General features: G+C 42.7%; 1 protein-coding gene across 4 annotated transcripts; it reads left to right on the forward strand.

The window, feature by feature from the left end:
* The first annotated feature begins 780 nt into the window (after window positions 1-780).
* GOSR2 (golgi SNAP receptor complex member 2) lies at window positions 781-21,502 on the forward strand. Of its 4 annotated transcripts, none has more exons than XM_063080596.1 (6): window positions 781-867; window positions 9,972-10,036; window positions 11,500-11,608; window positions 12,449-12,581; window positions 14,976-15,116; window positions 18,483-21,502. In XM_063080596.1, the coding sequence occupies exons 1-6, from the start codon at window positions 839-841 to the stop codon at window positions 18,642-18,644; spliced, it is 639 nt and encodes a 212-aa protein (XP_062936666.1). In that variant the 5' UTR covers window positions 781-838; the 3' UTR covers window positions 18,645-21,502. The 4 variants fall into 4 exon arrangements, with proteins under 4 accessions (XP_062936666.1, XP_062936667.1, XP_062936668.1 ...); XM_063080597.1 differs by having other exon boundaries at window positions 11,503-11,608; XM_063080598.1 differs by lacking the exon at window positions 14,976-15,116.
* Window positions 21,503-23,286: the final 1,784 nt, after the last annotated feature.

A 23,286-nucleotide genomic window follows, 5' to 3' on the forward strand; every position in this document is an offset into this window, starting at 1 on the left:
TACAGGAAAATAGAAGCATCAACTTGTCAAAGGAAGGGGAACACCTCCCACGGGAGAACCTGCAGCTAAGCCTGGGAGGACAGAAACGGGATAAGTCTATGTGGACAGGCAGAAGTGTCCAAATCCTTCAAGCACCAACTCAAGTGCCACCCCGTTCACTAAGTCTATCCTGAATCTCCTACCGGAGACGACCCCAGCTTGGCTCAATCTCTTTGGATTTTTTACCTTTTAGCATATTTATTTGTACACATATCTTATTTTCCCACATCACACTTGACACAAAATAACCACTCACTCACTGCGGGTCTATTGGATGGATAAATGGGAAGGGAGGGAGGCGGTAGGAGGAGTGAGAGGACAACTCGAGACAGGAGAAGCTTGCGCCAGGGAGCACAGTGAAGAACGACATGTTCAGACCCGCAGTTGGAAGATTTAAAGCGAAGCCAAGTAGATGCCCCCCCCACCCTCGCTCCTGCAGCTAAGAGCAATTATCCGCCCGCAAGCCTTCGACGTCGGTCTGAGGACCTCACGTCAGTGCCCCGCGGCTGTCCTCTCTAATGCCTGACTCAGAACTGACTGAAGCTAGCCTCCCGCAGAACGCTACAGCTCCTCGTCTTCCAGCTGGGGCCGAGTCTCTGAATACACTTATCCTTCCTTTCCTTGTTTTGTTTCTAGTCCGCCTTCTCCGATCTTGCCACCATATCCAGTAAGGCGTTCGTGCGGGCAGCCCTCGTCGGCAGGGAAGGGAGGGTCCTGCGACCGGAAACCGGAAGCCGGAAGGGGGACTGTGAGGACGTGGTCTGAGGCAGTCAGAGCCGGAGCCGGCGCTGCCGGCGCCATGGAGCCGTTATATCAGCAAACGCACAAGTGAGGGCCGCGTCGGGTAGCGGGCGGGGGCTAGGCGAGGCTAAGCGAGGCCGGCCCCGGGGGTTGGGGCCTCGGGCGTCCGCCAGCGCAAAGGCCATGTTTTTCCTCCGCGGCACTCCCGGGGGCGTTTCGGAAGTGCTCTGGGATGCCCAGGTCAGCCACGGACAGACGGTCCGGGCTGGGGCCCAGAGATGTTGGGCCGGATGGCTCCCGGGCTCTGCAGGTCCGCGACTACCTGCTGGGTAGACTGGGTGAAGGGAAAGTCGCACTTGTAGGTTATAGTAACTTTGTCCAGCATCTGCCAACTCAGTTCTCTGGGTTGGTAGAGCCGGTAAGGAGACAACGGAGAAGTAGGAGACACGGCCCCTGCCCATAGGAATTTACTGTTTAGTTGGAGAGTCAAGGCACGTACCAAAAAGGCATTTTAATTCTGAGTAGACTTGTACTAAAGACCATTTTTTAATGGTACAAAGAGATTGCTATACAAGTAGCATTATTATTGCTGGTTAATCATATCTGGTTACAGTTTATCTTTAAGGAAATAGAATTTTGGTTTAGCGTCTCATTGCTTCAATTCCTTGGTAGTGTCCTTTATTCATATTGCCCTGCGTTTTTGGAAATTGCTGAGGTATGTGGTTGGATATGGTAATAGGGGCTGTACCTATCCTACCTGTTTTTTTGGAAAAAAATTTTGATATTTTTTCACGTGGTAAAATGTGCATAAAATTTACTATTTTAACCATTTTTAAGTGTACAATTCAGTGACTAAGTGATTTCACAATTCACATTATCACTATCCATTTTCAGAACTTTGTCGTCATCCCAAACAGAAACTGTACCTATTAAGCAGTAATTCACCATTCCTCCCTTCCAGGGCACCTGGTTACTTCTGTTCTACTTTCTTTCTCTGTGAATTTACCTATTCTAGGTACCTCATGTAACTGGAATCATAAAACATTTGTCTTTTTGTGTATGGTTCATTTCACTTAGCATAATGTTTTCAGGGTTCATCTATGTTGTGGCATGTATCAGAATTTCATTTCTTTTTATGACTGAATAATATTACATTGTGTACATATAACATTGTGTTAGCCATTCATCTGTTGATGGGCCCTTGGATTGCTTCCACCTTTTGGCCATTGAGAATAATGCTGCTGTGAACGTCGGTTCTGTTTTCATGAACTAAAACCTGTCCTATTTTAAGAACTTTCAAATTTATTCCCTAATTTTGTTATGACGAAAACATTTAAAATCACACTCCCAGGGCCTGGAAATGAAATAAAATCCTCCCTGTTGAATTTACAACAAATAAAATGATTTGGGGCATTAGGAATAAAAGGAAAAGGATCCTCTTCCTCTTTCATTTTCTAAGTTTATGGGTTTCTTTCTTTTTACTTTGGCGATGAAGTGGTTGATTGGGGTGGATGAAAATATGGAACCTGCTATGTAATGACAATTTGCTTTTACACTGGGGAGGCCCTATTCTCATATAAAAATTATAGGAAGGGACTTAAAAAAAAAAAAACTAGTCTGCGAGTCACTTGGAATGAAACAGAAAATTATGCTCATGATACTAAGAAAGGGCAGATCTTTTACACAGTGAGGCACAGTGGGCTCATAGTGCCATGAAATTAATCTGTTGTTTAAGGTCTCACCTGGTTTGTTAATTTGGTTAAAGAATGTTGCTAAGGAGGCTGTGACCCAGTTTGTTTTCAAGAATAATTTTGTTCAGAGAGTCTCAGACTGTACCTGTTATCAGTGCAGCAGGTAGCTGATCACAAAGAAATCTGGGTAGCTCAGAAGAGAAGTACTAAATGGTGTCCCAAACAAGATTTGTAAAGTATAGATGAATTGCTTGCCTCTGCAGGTCTCCAACAAGCCACCCTCGGACTCTAGCAGGGTTTGTCAACTCTTTCTGTCCAGGGCCAGATAATATTTTAGGCTCTGCAAGCCAGTCTCTATGGCGAGAACTCAGCTGTGAGAATAGCCATAAACCATATGTCTTGCATGTTGTAATGAATTCATGTGCCTGTGTTCCAGTAAAATTTTATTTATCAAAATGAGCAGTGGGCCAGTTTTGCCCTCTAATATCCAGTCACTCATTCATTCAACGAGTATTTATTGAGCACCTCCTGTGTGTTGGGTACCATTCTGGGTGCTGGCTGTGCAGCCCTGCCCTCAAAGAGTTTGCCTTCTTTCTTGCTACAGTGTTTTCCGATCTGCCTTTCCTCTCAAGTACTGAACCAGTAGTGGGAGTTCTGGTTGTAGACCTTCTCTCCCTCTCTTTTTTCTCATATGTAAAATGATAGCTTGGGCTGGTTAAAGTGAGGCTTCTTTCAGGAGCACAATCCTGGTGGATTGAGTATCTTTAAAAGGAAACACATGAAGTCTAGTGAACACCAGCAATTAACTTTTGCAACTGCAGAAATTAATGACTGTAGCTGAATTGAAATAACAGTAATTGAACATATGAATTTTACTGGAACTTTGAACCCAGTTTGTGGTTATCTCTTACCATGTCCCTTAAAGTACATTGAAATTATATCAGCACTTTAAAGTTATCTTGATGGGCCGAGCCCGTGGCGCACTTGGTAGAGTGCTGCGCTGGCAGCGCGGCGACTCTCCCGCCGCAGGTTCGGATCCTATATAGGACTGACCGGTGCACTCACTGGCTGAGTGCCGGTCACGGAAAAACAAAAACAAAAACAAAACAAAACAAACAAACAAAAAAAACCAAAAAACAAAAACAAAAAAAAATAAAGTTATCTTGAAAACTCCTGAACTACTTAAACAGTGATTGGGTGGGAAAAAAAAAAAAAAAAAAAGATGAAAAACAGAATAAACATTTTACACTTAATAATATTTCATTAAGATAAACTTTATAGAGGAGCTAATAGCCAGGCTTACATTTTTGAGATCCCATGGTTGTAAAGGTGCCCAAATTTGCCCTTTTTGTAGTCCAGGATCAGTCCCCTGTCCTGGACCTTGTCTCTAGAGATTCTGATTCAGTAGGTCTGGGGCACAAGAAGCTGTATATTTAGCAAGCTCTCCAGGTTATTTTGATGAGCAGCTGGGTTTAAGAACTAATTACCTTATCTCAAAACCAAGTTTTTCTTTTTAGATTTTTGCCTTGTGATGAGGTAAGGGCTAAATGTAGACGCAAAGTAAGAGAGGTGAAAATGAGCCCATGGTTCCCACTCCTTTTAGGTAAAGTTAAGTACAAACCACAGCAAACTTATGCTGTATAGGTTGCACAGCATTTTCATATTGCATTTGGATCTATAACCTTTTAAGTAATTGTTATTAGTATCTTTGTTTTACAGTGGAGGAGACTGAGGCACCAAGGAGTTAAATAACTTGCTCAGAGTCCCTCAGTTTGTACATAGTGGAACTAGATCTTCAACCCAGATCTTTTAACTTAAAAATACCATTTCCAGCTCACAATTGTCAGAGGCAACATGGATGTAAAGTGGGGGTGTATTACGAGGGGATGTAGTGTTGTGGACCGTAAAAAGCAGTTCCCTTTTAAAATTCTTCCTAGATCTTCTGTAAATATATATATATATATATATATATATTTTTTTTTTTTTCAAAAACAGCAACAGTGACCCTTGCGTACTTACTGTTAGTTCTTTCCTTGGGTGTGTTATCACCTAAGCCCACCATGGACCCCATGCTGAACAGAGCTAAGACTTTTTTAGTGTCCACGCTCTCAAGTCATGCTTGTGTGTCACCTGTTCCTTACTGGCTTTGAGTGTGTTGTCTGAATTCCCAGTTCAGTTTGAAACAAATTTCCCACTTGGCATATTAGTAGTTCCCACCATGCTATTTATACTTTGTTTTATACTTGCTTTGTTTATTTGTTGTATTTATACTTATTTTGTTTTGCATTTATTTCCTCTCAGCATGAAATGTAGAGATTGGAATCATGTTATTGGCTATATTTTCTCTAATTCTTTCAAAGCAAATAGAAATTGAATGGGAAAAGTCAGTAATGTTTCTTAAAGTTTATCCTTTGTAACTTAAAAAATAGTGTATGACAAAATGAGTTGAAGAGAGTTTTTAGGGTTTTGTGGGTGTTAAGCATCATCTTTCCTGGCTGTGCTCATAGAATTTAAGAATTGAAAGAATAGATTTAAGAATTGAAAGAATAGAATTTAAGAATTGAAAGGGACTGGCAAGATCTTCCATTCCAACTACTACTTTGGTCAGGAAGACCATTTATAAAACCCAAGACAGTCCATGTATCCTGTGTTTAAACATAGAGTAGCTCTTTTTTCTTTTCTTTTCTTGAAGAGACAGTTGATAATTGTTCTCTCTTTTTCCTGTGTTGAGCTGAAATCTGTCATCTTGAAACATGTACCTTTTGGTTCTGAGTCTCCCCTAAAGAGCAGTAGCAGAGAACAAGCCCATTTCTGCTCGTGTATGTCAACTCTAAATACTTAAAGAGCACCAGCTGCCCCATTTTAGTGGGGATTTTTCCTTCTTTTCCCAGAGACTTAGTATCATGAGCTCCTTGGACCATTCCTCTGTCTTCTAAACTCTTCCCCGTTCTGTTTCTCCCATTCTTTAATTGAGAGGGTTCCTTTAATAGGTGGCTCCTAGAATTGAATGCCATTCTATATTTGTGCATTTGACCTTGTTTTAAAAATTAAAGGCAAAATATTTTTCATCTCTGACAAATTTTATCTTACTATTTTAGTCTAAATGGAAAATGTTAATATTTGTTTTGTCATACAACATCCTAACCACTCAGTATAGTACAAAATCTTCTGTCAATTTCATATGCATAAGTTGATCTTTAAAAAATATTGAACAAAACATAGAGTCAAAGGCAGTCCTGTGGTGGAATGCTGGAAGTCTTTCCTAGCATCCCTTGGGTATCATTGTTTAGCTTGCCACGAATCCCTCAGTCTGTAGTGTTATCAAGCAATATTTACCATAAGTTATAAGAAACTACCAGATGCTTCTTGAAATCAGCATAACGTTGTTGTGGTATCCTCAGTGCATCACTCCTTGGACCATTATGATTGTATGTCCTGCTTATTTGTTGAATGAGTGAATGAATGAATGAAGAGTAAATAAACGAATGATGATCCTCATTAAATTGTTGACTCTTAAGTCTGAAAAAAATATGCCTTTTCTATTTAGTTATTTTATTTATGAAGCATTTTAAACATGTAAAAACAGAGAATAACATAACCTATATGTCAGGATTTATTTAATACATGTGCTTCAGATCATTAACTTAAAAACAGAAGTAGAAGTAAAAGCTCCCACACCCGTTATCTTCCCTCAGCCCCGGAGATAGCCACCCTTCTGTCCATGGTTTTATTCTTCCTGCATTTGTATTCACAAGCAATAAATACTTCTGTTTTGTGTGTTTTTTAATTTACCTAAAAAGATACTCATATACTGGGTTTTTTTCCGTTTAATATTGTCTTATCTTAAAGATACCCTTATTGTTCATGTTGATACTAATAGATCTAGCTCTCATATTTAAACTGCTGTATAGTTTAAAGTGCCAAATTAATTTCCTTCTTGATGAATACTTGGGTTGTTACCAGTTTTTTTTTTTTTTGCTATATAGGTCCACAGTCCTTTTTCTGAAACCCTGAGGACAAATCTGCTTTGGAATTCGTATTTTTTTTTTAGATTTTGGGAAAGAAATTGATACATATAACCTGTGTTATATAACATCCGGGACATAAGGGTAGCACCCAGTAATAGAACGCTTGAATAACTGCAACAAAATTTCATACCACGTGGAATAGAGTAAACGAAGATCAGTCAGCAGATTCATGTCTGGTCAGTTTTTGCCACCCGATTAGTTTCTTACAAACTTACAAAAGACTTGGTTTTCAGAACTTTCTGTATTTTCGAATTATGGATGGTGGATTATGGGCCTCTGCAAAAATGCTTTGAACATCCCTGTTACATATGTATCCTCCTTACTGTATGTCAGAATCTCTAGGATATATTCCTACAAGTGGAATTCTGGGTCATCGGACAGACGCATACAGTCAACCCTCCTGTCTGTGGGTTCTTCATCCACAGGTTCCACATCCGCAAGTGCAACCAACCATGGATTGAAAATATTCAGCCCCATAAATATGTACAATTATGTGTCAATTAAAAATAATAAAAAAGGGAAAAAAACGAGCAGAAACAAAAATAACAATACAATAAAAAAATACAAATTAAAAAAGTACAGTAGAATAACTACATGGCATTTACATTGTATTAGGTATTATAAGTAATCTAGAGATGATTTAAAGTATGCTGGAGGATGGACATAGATTATATGCAAATACTACACCATTTTATATGAGAGACTTGAGTATCTGTTGATTTTGGTATCCTCAGAAGGTCCTGGAACTAATCCTCCTCAGATACCGAGGGGCGACCATATTGATTCTACTCATTATTATCAGAGAGCTATTAACGTGTTTTACCAATTTATAATCCTACCAGCTGTGTATGAGAGTTCTAGTCTCCAGACATCCTTATTAACACATGTGTTCTCAAACTTTAAAATGTTTGTCAATCTCATGGGAAAAACGTGATTTCATTGTTTTTAATTTGCGTTTTCCTGAGTTACTAATAAAGTCGAGCATTTCTTCATGTATTTATTGACCATTTGGGTTTCCTTTTCTTTTTTTAAAAGATGACTGGTAAGGGGATCTAACCCTTGACTTGGTGGTGTCAGCACCACGCTCTCCCAAGTGAGCTAACCAGCCATCCCTATATAGAGATCTGAACCCATGGCCTTGGTGTTATCAGCACCACACTCTCCCAAGTGAGCCACAGGCTGGCTGGATTTCCTTTTCTGTCATTTGTCCTTGTATATTCTGGACACGAGTCCTTTGTTATCTGCTGCAGATATCTTTCATTCTCTCATCTTTTCATTATTTTTTTTGTGCTGCCTTTGGTATAAGGAATTTTTTTTTTTTTTGTAGTCAGATTTTTCAGTCTTTTCCTTTATGGTTTATAAGTTTTTGGGGGTAGATTTTGGATTTTGTCAATTCAATAAATCCTTCTTTAACCCAAGGTCATTTATACATGTCTGTTTTTTCTTCAGAAAGTATGAAAGCTTGCTTTTTACATTTAGATTTTAAACCATCTTGAGTTTATCTTGGTTACACGAGGTGTCTTTTTTCCATGCAGATAACAAACTGAGCTGTCAGCATTTATTATAGTCCATTTTTTTCCAACTGATTTATGTCACCAAGTTCTCAAAGTATGTGGGACTGCTTCTGGGCTCTATTTTTTCTTCCTGGGTTAGGGTTAGGGTTAGGGTTTGTCAATCCTTGTCCATCTGTCCCTGCACTGCTGTCTTACTGTTTTAACTGTTATGGCTTTTGTCTCACTAGCAGGTGAGACAATTGTCACTCCTCATACTTCTTTGGAGTTGTCTTGGCTATTCTTTGCCTCAACCCCCCCCCCCACACACACCTTTTCTTTTCTCTCTTTTTTTAAAATTTTGTTGCTATTCTTGTTGGTAATGCCGACAGCTTTCAGATATGCTCTGTTAAGTCACTATTGAAAACTTACCTCACTGCCTGCATCCAGGCCTTCAGGAAAGCCCTAATTCTTTTCATCAGCATTACCATCCAGTCCACTCTAGCTGTTCTCATGGTTCATGCCCTGATCCAGATGTCCATCACCTCAAACTGCATCCCTCCATCAGCGTCCATACCTCCATGTACCCCCATTCCAAACTATCCTGGACTTAACTTACTGAAGCAGCAGCCTGGTCTTGCTTAGGAGCACTGTGGGAGTCATTAGACAGCTGACCTTGTTCTTCTGGTGCTGTAGGTCATGTTTAGAGGCCACAGGGAAGCCCTGGAAAAGACTACAGGCAAGCTGAAACCATATTTGGGCTCCTGGCTTACATTGGTAAATTTGAGGTTACAGTTTGTAGTGGTCACGATGGAGGATGATTGCCGACCCTTTCCTTCAGGATTGGGGGTGGTATGAGAGCTCAGCAGGCCCCTTCCATGTGGGCTCTAACGTAGAGAGACCATAAGCATCAGGAGGTGGTTGTCAGGGCTGGCATAGCAATATTCCAAGGACTGACTAAGGGGGGACACTAGGAAAAGTTCTGAGGGTGACCTTAGCCAAGCCCTTGGAAGCCTCCAGAGGGTGCTCTGGGACCTGATGTCTGGGATCATGCCAGAGGTCCAGGCTACAGTGTTGTATTTCCAAATGAGATGCCAGTCCCCTCCTATTGCCAGGGAAAGATGTTTACCAAACAGGAGATTCCTATCTTTCAGGGCCTTCCTCTGGATGGTTGCCTCTAACTAATTGCCTCATTCCTTTTGTCCAACTGTCCTTTAGGCAGGCCAGCTTGCTTATGATCCACATGACACACCTTGCATGCCTTTTTGAGTATCATTTTTGTCATATCTTCCCTCACCAAATCTTCTCCCTTCTTCAAAGTGATTCTCAGAACTCCCTCGATCTACAAAACTTCCCTGGCTTGTACTTTCTTAACTCTATCCCTTCTATTTGCCTGCCTTTGCTTGGCACCACTGTACTTAGCTCCTCGGCTTTCTGTTTGTTTGCACTTATGTACGCTGGTTTTCTTGTAAACCTTCTCCATGTCTGTCTGGCCTATCATTCCTAATTATATTGTTTCTCAAGGACAAGATTGATGTCTCCCTTGTCCTTTGCCTCTTCCTAGTACAGACCAGTGCTCAGCACATTGGGTCATAGAACAGAGAGTGGGATTGGCTGAATCCAGTTCAAAGTTTATCAGTTGCTGTGTGACCTTAAACAAGTTACATAACTTTTCTGAGCTTCAGTTGTCTTATTTATAAAATGAGGATGAGAATAGCCTCATAGGGTTATTGACTTAGCAGAGTGTCTCAGATATGGTAAGCACTTAATAAATGCTGCCTGTCAGTATTAATATTAGCGTTAAGATAGTAGAAACCGTGCCAAAACTTGTGGCCAAAAGTTCCATATACTATACATTTTACAGTTCAGCAATGCTGTCAATTTAAATCAGTTACATATAGGCATCAGCAAAATTCTCTTTCCTGGATGGAGCACTGTTGATTACTCCAGTCTCACTCATTTCCTCCCCCTTCCTTTGATAGGCAGGTCCACGAGATCCAGTCTCACATGGGGCGCCTGGAGACAGCAGACAAGCAGTCTCTGCACTGTGAGTAATTAACTGTGGGGACCGGAGTCCTTTCTCTGATGACATGGGTGCTAATGGGCTGGGTTTCCTGACTGCATTCTGCTCAGGTGCTTAGTGATTCAGTGGGGAATGAGTTTTGTTGTTAGGGTGGGCAGAAAAACCCTGTGGCAAAGTCACTGATTTCCCTGATTGTGCCCTTTGGAATCCCACAAGTCTTATCCCCCATTACCCCTCCACTCAACCTGACATGGCCCTATGGGAATGGAGGTTCTTTCCTCCATCTCTCTTAATCTAATTACCTAGTCCTTAGAGGAATGTACTCCATAAAAATTCAGAGATGTTTAACTGGAATTGGCCATTTCTTCTGAGCTGAGAACTGTGGCTTTTTAGGAGGATTATTCAGAAATGAATAGCAATATTAATTAGTTTAGTTCCCACACCATGGCTTCTTTTGAGAAGCATGCTGTTTTTGGTTTTGGGTTTTTTTTCTAAGAAAGGCTCTTTGCCAAGCCAGTCATACACATACGAACCGCAGAAGCTATCTTGTCACCTGACTGCTGCTTGCCCATCTCTCTTGTCTTCTTCTGTCTCCTACAGCTTCAAAAGAATCTCTTCTCTCGAGTCCATGCCCATCTTGTTCTAATCTAATCTAAAGTGTATTTGTTTGCTGTTGGCAGGAAGGCCTAGAAGAGGCAGTGTCACTGCTGTCACTTCTGTATTGGGCAAGAAGCAGCCTCAATGCTTTCTTTTGTGTGTAGTTTAGCTTCTGTCCATCAGACTTTGATTGCCTTCCCACCAATCTCATTGTTACATGATTAGAAGTGGAAAGAGGTCATTTTGACTACCTTATCAAAAAGGATAAGGAAAATGACTGTATCATATCATTTTACCTCAGTGGTTTCTTTCCTGGGCCTTTCCTATTGAGATTTGGTATATTTTGGGGACTCTAACATTGCTCAGCCCACCCATCCTTACAGAAAGCCTTAAGGGAACTCTTCTCTTTGTGTTTCACCTGCTAATCTCACCTTCCTTTGTCCCCCCCGCCCTTTTTTTTAAACTTCATTACTGTAGGGAATTCACTTGGCAGTCTCTTTACTAGGTATTTATAATCCATATCTGAGAATAACCTCAGAGGAAAAGTGGCTCATATCAGAAAATTTAGCTTCAAATATTTATTTGGACAACTTTAAGTGTTTGTTTTGTTTTCTAACGTTAGGAAATTTATTTCTACAGATTACCTTCAGCTTTTTTAAAACATTGCTGTTATGGCATTAACAGCTATATATATATATTTGTGTGTGGGTGAAACAGCATTTACAGTGTATCTTGAATTTTTTTCCATTATTCATTAGTGTATACATTTTTCTCCTTTTGAGATATATTTTTTGGTTCATTGGATATGGAAAAGAAATGTTTGATTTATTATTCTAATTTAAGTTCACTGTCTCTTTTCCAGCAATTATTCTTTTTTCTCTTTTGTGCAGTAGTAGAAAACGAAATCCAAGCAAGCATAGACCAGATATTCAGCCATCTAGAACGTCTGGAGATTTTGTCCAGCAAAGAGCCCCCGAACAAAAGGCAGAATGCCAAACTGTGAGTGCTGACTTCTGACAGCTCCGATGCCCCAGGCCCAGCAAGGCAGGCCTTTGTCCCCAGGGAGGCTGTAGAATATTCTGAAAATTCATGAACATATTGAAAAACTAGCAAAGATAAAGTGCACCAAAAGGGCATAGTTCTGTGGAGTGATACCCCCTCAGAATAAAAGCCTGTGAGGTGTGTGGCTCAGAAGCCTGTGATCCTTTACCTCTTTGGTGTCGTTTTGGAATTTTGCCTCCAGTGTTTTTCTGACCAGATCCGCAGCCACTTGAAGCCTAATACTGCCAGGGAGATTTACTCTGCTCTTTGGTTACCACTGAGTTCCTCTTAGATTGAAATGAAATCTTGCTCTTCGTCACTTCAGTCAGTCTGTCGATAATGAATACTGATCTAATGTTGGATACTCCATCATGAAATTAAAACAAAACCACCCTCACCACTTCCACCCCCAGCCGCTGCTCCCAAAAGTTAGAACTTTGTTGATGCTTTACCACAAAGACGCCCTTGGGCTTCTTCCAGGAGAGTGATATAATCCATAGAAGGTCAGGAAGAGGTCATTGAACCTGCTTCCTGTCACTTGTTCCCTGTCATGCATCCAGAATCAGTGACTAGCCGATATTTAGGTAAAGTTGCTGGAATCTTGTATGCTACAACCCCATTTTAACCATAAGCTGCTACTTTGCTTTCAACATCATTGATCAAAATCTGATTATTAGGGGATAGCACGGGGTGGTGTTGGGAGAAGTGAGGAAACATCTTTCTGATTACAAGCCTGGCTACCTCAAATTGTGTTGCCCCAGGTTCCTGGAATTTAATCTCTCTCTCCATCAATTCCAGTCGTGTTGACCAGTTAAAGTATGATGTTCAGCACCTGCAGACTGCTCTCAGAACCTTCCAGCATCGGCGCTACGCAAGGGAGGAGCAGGAGAGACAGCGAGAGGAGCTTCTGTCTCGTACCTTCACCACTAACGTAAGCCAGGCACCCAGTGGGTGTGGACAGGCACTTGACAGATTATTGGGGTTGGAGTTGAGGTCTCTGAGCTTCATTCTTTTAGGGCATGTCTGAAGCAGACTGATGAGGAGGAGACCAACTGGAAATGACAGTAGACTTTGGGCATTGCCACAGAGATGATCCTAGCCCGGGAATCTCTTTCTCTAACACAAGAGCATGAAGAGGAAGCAGTTAAATCGAGGGAATGGGCAGAGATGAAAATTACCTGGTTTGACTGGTCCGATGCAGGGAGGTGGAAGTTCACACGGCGCAAACATTTGTTCTGATCAGATAGAGACAATGATTAGAACTTAGACTATTTGTAGAGAAGGCAGCATTTCAAATCTGCCTAGGGGCAGCTTCCGTTGTGTCGTGTATATGTGTGGTTATAGTGTCAGATGCATTAAAATGTTTTAGTCCCTAGTCTGAGCAGCCGTTTGGAGGAATTTGTTAACAGATGTTTAGTGTTAGATGGACTGCTTGACTTGAGACTGTTCAAAAGTGGTCCGTTGGTTTGCATGTGTGCTATCTTAGAACACAATTATCCCTGCCCTTTAGTCTCAATAGGAGCTCTTCCTGCATATGGCTGTAGAACATACTGGCCTTTTTCTGTATCCTGCATAATCTGTTCCACCAAATGAGGTAGGTTTTGGTTTTTGTATTTTGTTTTTCACAGAGGTTCATTCTTTAAGGAGGTTTTAGCTTTCTAAGCCTGCCATCAGAATTCAAGTCATTTCCCACTTTGCAGATGTTTAACTCTGTTGCTGCGTCCCTGCTTTGCAATAAATTTCCCTGAGTGTTTCAGAATGTGCCTACATTGTTTTTGTTTCTCCAGAGTAAGCAGTCAAGTCTCAATGATTAACAATTCAAAAATGTAACAAACTATAAGACATACTGAAAGATGTTGTATGAGCTTTTGATAGTTGTGATGTTGTATTCAGGCCTTTTTTAGGCCAGGGATAATTACTCAGGATTATTTTGTTTGATGCTGTGCATACAGTTGGCCCTTAACAAACTTTGACTCGCCAAGTGAAACTTCTTCCTAGTCATTCTACCACCTGGAGCTATAATAACATTTTTCTGAGAGACAATACCTTCTCAGATGGGGGGAGCAGGTAAGAAGTATTTGTATATAAAAAGCATTCAATAAATGGCTTGTCAAATAAATGAAGAAAGGTCTCTAATTGATCCTTTCAAACTCTGAAGTCTTTTGACCCACTGAGTATTAGCTGTATGCAGAACACTAAGGTGCTAAGAGTAAAGCGTATGAAAAAATGAAAAGACTTAACTCCTATCTGTGAGAAGCTCCTATATTAATGGGGGTGATTGAAAATGTACACATGAACACCAATTCTGAATTTGAGCAGCAAAGAAGAGGTGATTTAACTTCTTTGTGACAATTGAAACTGGGGTTTAGGTGGTAAAAACAGCACTGGTTGGCAGGCGAGTTTGTGATGGGCAGGAGGCAGGAAAGAGAAGAGAACACTATCATAGCTGGTAATGACCTGTTTCTGGCTACCATCCACTTTCACTGTAAAATTAGAGCCACCAGATTGGTCTTGGTGTTTCTCCCTACAGTATGGCTAAGAAGGCAGGTCCCACATTCAGTACTGGAACTCTTGCCCTGTTGGGCTTCTTACCAGCTGTGTGATCTTGGACAAACTATTCCATCTCTCTGGGCTTCAGTTTCTTCATCTGTAGAATGGGGATAATTAGAATAACTGCCTTGTAGAGTGAGGATTAAGCGAGTTTAGGGTAATCAGCCATAAAGTGGATAGCATTTGATTAGTATTTGTTTTTTTTCCCTTCGTTTGCTGAGCAAACTTTTCTTGCCTGCTCAGGCAAATGGTCTCATCCTGAACACCATTAGGCTTTCAATGCAAGGCACATTCTCTTCTGTCCTTGTTCAGTTTCAGTCTAATTGGAGAGACAAGCTCCAATAAAGCTCCAGATAAAGTAACTAAAGAACAAAAGCAAACATTTAATATTGCACGAAGGGGAAGCCAAGTGAAGGAACAAGCTAGGTTAGTGAGTAGTCAGAGAAAGCCTTTAGGAGAAATCCAGTGAGGTCTTGAAGGAATAATTTTCCTAAATGGGGATAATGATACAGAAGCAGGAATTGACAATACTTGAACAACTCATTTAGAGAGTGACAAATATGAGGGAAGTTCCTCCTCTTCTGTGTGAACAGAGGCCTCCCCAGATCTTTGCTTTGCTTTTTCTTCTCTGTTAGGTTCCTCAGATTCTTGCACCATTCCCTCTGGCTGTTCTTCTGGCTTGGCCTTGACCAAAAGGTGGAGCAGTCAGATGTGGTGGGGTCCCAGGAGCTGACTAGCAAGCAGAGTTAACCAAGTGCCTGTGTTTCTTTCACAGGACTCTGACACCACCATATCAATGGATGAATCACTGCAGTTTAACTCCTCCCTCCAGAAAATTCACCATGGCATGGATGACCTCATTGGAGGCGGGCATAATATTCTGGAGAGACTGAGGGCCCAGAGACTGACCTTGAAGGTGGGGTGCCTTCTGGAGGACAGGAAGAAGGCCTCTTGTTTTGGCTTTAACCAACAGTTTGGTACCTGCATTTACATTTTGATTAGGTGTCACCAAATTGTGATATTGTCATGGCAAGACAGAGCCCTTGAGTTTAGGATCCTTCCTATTGGAGTTGTAAACGCAGAAGTAACCAAATTCCCTTTGCCAGTGCTTGAAACAAACCATAAATTGGCCTTTCCTGGTATCCAGGTCTTTTCCCATTTATTGAATTTGTCATGAAAGTGACTACTACTACAAAGGGAGCCAATAATAGGCTGAGAAATTCTATTATAGAATCTGTTCTTATAAGAATGAAGACATGGCTGTACTTTGGTACCTCACTCTAAAGTAGTTTTCCCCTAGGGCCCCTACTATGGGCGGCCTTATAACTGAGACCTTTTTGTACTTCAGTGACTAAATCCCTGTGGGTGAGGTCTTAGGGCTGCCTGATTGCAGTAGATGGCTTCTAGAACACATGGTGGTGACCCCCAGCCACTCCTCACTGTCTCTTTAGCTGCAGGTATTCCTAGAAGCCCTGCCCTGTTGGCATTGCTGAGACTCCAGCCACCTGGGAGTGGTTTACAGAAACATTGCACAGACTCTGATGTCAGTCACGGTGTTTCAGCCTCAGCCCTTTTCCTGTGTCAACCCTGCTGGATAAGGGGGTGTGGGTTCTGCCTGTTATCAGGGTGTGGTCCCCTGTGAATGAAGCACTCCCAGCCATCGAGCTGTGAGAAATAGTCACTCGGAAGTGTGAGCTTTATCTTAGTTTTTGTTGGACCACGTTGAGCCTGTCAGCCCTGCAGGACTTCAGTACATTTCTGAATAGCCCCTGCCATCTTTACCAGGGAGATGGTCATGCAAGCCACAAGTAACACTCGCCTGCTGCTGACAGGTGGCAGTGTTTTAGATGGCCTGGAACGGTAGTCTCCAACAGCAGGCTGGGTGCTCCCCTTTCAGAACAGCCACCTGCAGTAATCTAAACTGATATATGTTGGTTAGTCTGCCCTTTGTTTAGAAAACTGTTGGTCTCCATTCCATATCTCAGAAAAACAGTAGAGCCCTTCTGGGACAGGATTCCCATGTCGTGCTGATGAGGAGCCAGTGGGGGTTAGAGCATACTGTTAAAGCAAATGTTAGCTTCCTACCAAAGGCTGGCACCATGAGGAGGGAGTCTGGGCCCCTTCTGCCACCTACACTGCTGTCACAGGTGAAGTTCTGTCCAGGTGGTCAGGGTTTGAAACTTGAGGTTTCTAATTCATTTCCTTCTGCACACCTGTCCTTTGTCTCCACCTGCCTCCCACCCCACCTCTGTCAGGGAATTTTCTGCCTAAACCATTTGAAAGGAACATAGGAGAAAGCATGAAGGAGCCGGGCTGAAGCACCCTGACTTGGGCCAGTTCATGGTTGAAAATTAATGCATTTTTAAAAAAAATTTATGGTCATTTGCAGTTGATTTTAGAAGCTTGATCCTCGAGCCTCATATGGTGATGAAATAATCTGCACTTTTAGAGCTAAACAGGATCTTTAGGTAGAGTCTACTTTTTACTGTCACAATCATGGGAAAAAGCATTTCTCTAGTCTCCTCTGGCAGCATTCAAGTTTGATTTGAGATCCTTCTCGATGAAGCTTGTTAATTGTTGTCTGGGCAGAACGTAGGTTTTGAATTCCTGTCCAAGATGCTTCGTGTCATTCTTACCTCCCTTGCCTCTCACTCAGGCACTCACCAGTGTGTGTTCATTTAAAAACTGGATGTGGGCATTCAGTTAGATGCCATCTGTACAAGTGCAGTGGGTGATGTGTGTGTAAATGACTTGGGGTCTGTCCCAGCATTCATTTATATTTGTTACTTCATCAGAAATTGAATGCACTTAAAAATGAAAATTAGGAAGCAGTGAGGAAGGACAGGCTGATGGTTTGGTGTTGGTTTACTAATAAAATATCCTTTTGTTTTGGTGGTGGGTGGTATCATTTATAAGGGTTTATAAAGGTCATTATGTTGGTCTGTCCATTGTGTTTCTGTCTTTCCATCTTTTCCCACTTCAAACCCTCTCACAAATATGGACTTTGACCTACACATTGAACTCAGTAGAATCCCCAAAGATTCCACTCTGTAGAGTGAACAGGTTGGTATAAAGGAGTATTGGAGCTAAGGAGCCAAGAAAAAGTTTTTTTAATGTAAAATATTCTAATTTTAAATATTTTTGTTAAGGTATAATTTACATACCGTGAGGTGTACAGATCTTATTTGTACAGTTCAGTGCATTTTGACAAATGCATACAGCTTTGTAACTCACACTCCTGTCAAGATATAGACTGTTTTCATTTCCCCTGAAAGATCCTTTGCTCCCCTTCCCAATCTACCCCTCTCCCCCAGGCAACCACTGTTCTATTTCACTATAAATTAGTTTTGCCTATATTGAACTTCATATAAATGTATTCATACTACTATTTTGTGTGTGGCTTCTTCATCTCAGTAATGTTTCCTAGGTTCATTCATATTGTTACATGTTGGTAATTGGGTCCTTTTTATTGCTGAGCAGTATTCCAGTGTGCAGATATACCATAATTTGTTTATCCATCCTCTGGTTGATGGACAACTGGATTGTTTCTAGTTTTTAGATATTCTCCTGTGTTTTTTTCTAGAGGCTTTATTGTAGCTTTATCTTTTATGTTTAAGTCTATGTTCTGTCTGGAATTAATTTTTATATATAATATGAGTTCATTTTTTACATACATATGTATGTCAGATTTGTGTGCTGCTTAATGGCGGGAATATATTCTGAGAAATGTGTCTTTAGGCGATTTCATCGTCATGAGAATGCGATAGGGTGTATTTATACAAACCTAGATGGTATAGCCTGCTACACACTTAGGCTTTATGGTATAGCCTATTGCTCTTAGGCTACAAACCTGTACAGCATGTTACTGTACTGAATAGTGGAAGGAAATAGTAACACAATGTATTTGTGTGATAGGAACTTTTCAGCTCCCTTGTAATCTTATGGGACAACAGTCATATATATGGTCCGTTGTTGACTAAAACGTTGTCATGCGGTACATGACTGTAAGTGATATATATATGATATGTTTTTATGTAGCCAGGTGTTCCAGCATTATTTGTTTGAAAGACTTTTCTTTCCACTTTGCATTGCTCTAGTACCTTGATCAAAAATCAATTGGCCATATGAGAGTGAATCTATTTCTGATTGATGTTGCCTTTTATATGCTCTGGGCATAACCAAGAGAATGTCTGCTGGCAAAGCTCCATCTCATGATGACATTCACCCACGCTCAGCAATGGGGGTTGATGTTTGTTTTCCTTTCTCTTCTTATCTCCCCCAGGGGACGCAGAAGAAGATCCTTGACATTGCCAACATGCTGGGCTTATCCAACACGGTGATGCGGCTCATTGAGAAACGGGCTTTCCAGGACAAGTACTTTATGATTGGCGGGATGCTGCTTACCTGTGTGGTCATGTTCCTCGTGGTTCAGTATCTGACATGAGCAGCCAAGCCCAGCAGCTGATCAATGTTCCCACTGCGTGAGAGTGTGTATGAGTGTGTGTGTGTTTGTGAGATAGAGAGGAAGGCCCAGAGGCCGCCTTTTGAAACGTATGCCCGTCTTAACTGTGAAGACCGCTCCAGAGTAATTGTGATCTAGTTTCAAACCTGCTCTGTTTTCTGTGACATCTTGGAGGGGAAGCTAGTGCCACCAAGATGTGCGGTGCTTAGGAAATGAAAGAAGTCCCTTTTCTCTCTCACTCTCTCTTGCTCTGACTGGGGAAGGGAAAGAACGTGGTGGCTTTGTCCACACCACTGAGGTGCACCCTGGGAAGCCTTCCACCTTGCATGCAGGACTTCCACATTGTTCACACCTTGTCATCATCTGGCCATTCCAGCTCCTAATGGATAGGCTGGAGCAAAAGCAAAAAGGAGAGGAAATAGGCCTGCTTTTCTTGCACCCGTTATGGTGGATCCATTCACATGCTCTTGCTCCACTGCCGCACCCCACCCCACCCCCTACACTGTACACGCAGAGACAGAAATGATAAGTAGATGACTAACTGCTAATACGCATCATCCTTCCCTGGAAGCAGCTACCTAGGGGAAACAGAGATGTTGAAGCTGTTGCTGATAACAGTGAGATTTTCCACACTACGGTTGTTGGGTGTGTCTCCTTTCTAGAGTGAGGCTGGTGTTATTCCCTGCAGGTGTTCAGTTTTGACACTGATGACCCTAGTCACTGACTTTTTCGCAGTTGTTAATAGAATGGTTGGCTTTCCAGGTTCAGAGAGTGCAGCTTGGCACCTATGCCAAGGCTTTGGTGAGCCTTTGCCCCTTAGAAAGTAGCCATGAGCAAATGTTAGCGATTTGTTAATTACAGTCTCATGTCTAGTTTTAGCATCTTTAATTCTTTGGCTCTGTTCTTATCTTTGAATCTATTGGCAGCTGCTAGCCAAGCCCCCGTTCTGCCCAGCCATTGTGAGCAGATGCCACCCTGAGGAAGTTCCTGGTTTCTGTGCCCTTGTGAGACTGTTTTGAGGGACCACAACCTTTTTCCTTCTCTGAAACCTGGGATTAAGGCTGTATCAATACGTGGTGTATTGTAGAATTTATTATAAAGCCAGTCTGTCTTGAATTTCATCTAATGTGATTAATCATTAAGAGTATGAGAAAGAGCCAGTTAGCATATTTTCTCATCTGTCACAGGCCCTGCCAACCCTACCAGCCCTGGGCTCAGTAGCCTCATGGCAAGACATAAAAATAGCACTCAAAATTCCCCAGAAGAACTGGAGACCTGGTCAGTATTAACTCCACCTTTGATTGTCTTGCCCCACCCACTTCCTGTCTTTGTTTCTTGTTGCTTGAACTCTCTGCCATCTTATTTCTCTTCTTCTCTGTAAGTGTTCCATTCCGCCTCCCCTCATTTATCTCCACCTGTTTCTGTAGCAGTATTGGTCTCTTCAGGCACATCTGTGGTATAGCTTCTCCTTTGGTGGATTTTCTTAATTGTCTCAGATTTTTAACCTGAATTTCCTTGGTACTAATTTCGCACTTTTGGTCAGATGGGATCTCTATTGCTCCTACCCCTCTGGGCCAAACAGGGGCCCTAGATTTCCAAGGATGGAGGAATCCATGACTCCTTCTAAAAAGAATTGAGGGCCTTGCCAGAGTGACAGTAGTGACCTGGAGGGTGGATGGAGGGGTGGCGGCTTCTTTAGACCTAGATCCAACTTTGGGGAGGCACAGTTTGAACTTTTCTTTACACCCAGAACCCCTGCTGTCCCAGGGACCTAGGACAGGGCTCTTGGGAGTCCACAGAACAGCTGGATTTTTAGACTGCAAAGACCTGACTGCTCTGTCCCCCGCACACCGACAGATCCCACTAGACAGCATGCTTTGGAGGAAGGCATGCAGGGAACAGCTGAGCCATTTGGACTTGAACTCTGGGAGGCAGAAACCCCGCCCTATACTGGTTGATGTGATATCATTTTGTAGCATACACCAGTGTATTTCCACACTTGCCTTTATAGCAATTGTTGGCCTTGATGAACCTTCCTGCCACACCTTCAGAGCCATTCTTCCTACTTTGGAATAAAAATCATGGGGGTGGTTTGTGGATCTTTATTGTCTAGGGCTAGGGAGCAGCAGCCAATGCGTCCAGACACCCAGGGGCACTGATACTGCATGTTACCACATGACTACCTTCTCTCACACATTCACTTTCAGTGTCCTGTGAGGCACACACCTTGACCTAACTGGGTACAAGAGTCTCCACACATACTCCCCCACTCCAGTCCCCCCTTGTGTAGGGAAGGATCGCAGGCCAGGGAAGCAGCACCCTCTAGTGGAGTCAGGAGTGAATTCTTAGGTCGAGCTGGCCTAAGTTGTTTGCTCCAGTGAATTTAAATGGTTTGATTTGCAAATTTGGATTTATACCCATTGTTTCTGAACCATCAGTTAAATAAAGTTGAGCTTTATTTTATTTAGAAAATTATATTTTGTAAAGGGATTTGACATTCATTGTTACAGGTGACAATCCCTTTTTTTATATTTCTTGGTCAGAGATTCTCAAGCACTGCTCCATGGCCAGGGGCTGGACTTGCTGCCTCAGAAGCAGCTGGGACACTTAAAAATGACAGATTCCTGGGGCCTACACCAGGCCTTCTGAATTAGGACATTTTTTAAGTCTCTACGATAATTGTGATGTGTGTATTTTGGAACCACCGTCTCCTAGACAGAGGCTTTTGTCTTAATCAGAGATGATAGCATTTGAAAATATGTGCTGAACTAACTCAGCATATGTATGTGAAGAGCAAAACTTGTCACGTCTAAAATAAAGTCGTGTTTGTTTATATCCTACCTTATTCTAGAGAAGATTTGGAGACCTATAGGATATACCTAACACAATGAAATGTGAAGAAGTGAGGACCAAGAACAAATCAAATCAGGGTCAGTACCAGGAAAAAGAAACCCAAGTGCAAGGTACAAAATCCCACAGAAATGCTCCTGGGGAATCCCTAATTTGGCTTTGAGCACCAGCAGCGAGAGCAAAGAGAGGCACGATCTGTTACTGTCTGAATGGGGCGTGGGGGCATCTTATTTGCTCAGGGGAAACCCAGACTGTTAATACTGCCTGCAAGCTTGCCCGTAACCCTTTCTGGAAGCCAGGTGAGGTTTTCCTGGGTCGTCCTGGCTGATCTTCACAAACACTCAAAGTTAGGTCCCATATTATCCTCCTGTGCAGACGAAGGGGCTGAGCTTTAGTAACTTTCCAAAGGCTTCATAAGAGTCCTGGAGGAGCTGGCTCCTCGTCTGGCTGGTTTTATCGCCCAAGCTCATAACCACTACACTAAGTTGCCTCCTGTACTTCCCCTGAGATGTTCTGCTGGGGTGTGCGGGGGGGTCATCAGGAGGTGTGCAGGAACCAACGCAGTGCAGCCTGCCGGCATTGGGTATGGAGTTATAAGGCATTTGTTGCAGACTATTCTGACCTTACATGGCAAGTTCTTTGTTCTAGAATAGTTTCTTGATTGGAAGCGGGACCGAGTATTTGGGGGGGAGCTTCTGGAAGTGGAGAACGGGAGCTGTTCTCCAGCCTTGCCACTAGGGAGCAACATAGCCCTATATGTGGCTGGTCTGCCCCGAGTTCCACTCTGTCTAAGGCCTGCTGAAGTTAGAAGAGGAGGAAACAACTGCAGATTTGGTTAGGTTCCTTTCAGAGCCAAAGTTCCCTGCTGTGTAGCAGCTCTGGGCTCTTCTTGGAGCTCTCAGTATGGCCACAAAGGATCTCTGAAACCCTTGCTAGTTCGAATTCCTAGGACTCCCCTCCCCTCTCAGTGCTTCCCTCAGCACGTAGACACATTGCAAACAAGCGTGGAAAACATCTCTCAACATGTGGTGTCATTCCCCCCTTTTTGCCTCCTTTCATGAGGGTGGGGGTGAATCTGGTGGACAGTTGTCCCCCTCGGGTGCAGGTGGGAAGTTCCCCACCAGACTCTCTGAGAGCAGCCCCTCCGTCCCTCATCCCTGTTTCCGTAGCACAGGGTGTTCAATCTTGGCTCTACGTCAGGATCCCCTCAGGAGCTTTTAAAAATACCCATGTGTGCATCTTACCTTGGCCCATTCTGATTGACTGGCCTGAGGTGCAGCCTGAGTGTCGGGAACGGCCCAGGTATGGCTGACAACGACTGTGCTGGCACAAGAACGTCAACCCAGGCTAGGCCGTCCCCCATCGATTTCCCTCTGGCCACATCAGGGGAACCACTGCCCTAGACCAGCGGGGGTGTGGCGGCTAATTCTTCCATCTGGTTTGGGAAAGAACCAAATCCTTGGCCACTGGGTGAACCTCCTTGACTGACACCTCTGTCTTCTGAGTAAAGCGCCTGAGTGTGACAGGCACTTCCTGCCCCTCCAGTGCACCTCCGAGCCTTCCCCACTATGCCCTGCCCGGTGCTCCGTCCTCCCTGGACTGCTTGGCCTTCCAGAGCATGCCACACTTGTTTGCATAGCTGCGCTTTTGCACAAGATGTTTCCTCTGGGGTGTGCCACAGAAACCCAAGCAATCCCATGTCACCTTCAAGAAGCCTGCCTGCCCCCGCCCCCCAACATACCTCTAGTACTACATGTTGCCTGGGGAATGAATG

The sequence above is a fragment of the Cynocephalus volans genome, chromosome 16 (genome assembly GCF_027409185.1).
Source record: "Cynocephalus volans isolate mCynVol1 chromosome 16, mCynVol1.pri, whole genome shotgun sequence".
Taxonomy (NCBI): Eukaryota; Metazoa; Chordata; class Mammalia; order Dermoptera; family Cynocephalidae; genus Cynocephalus; species Cynocephalus volans.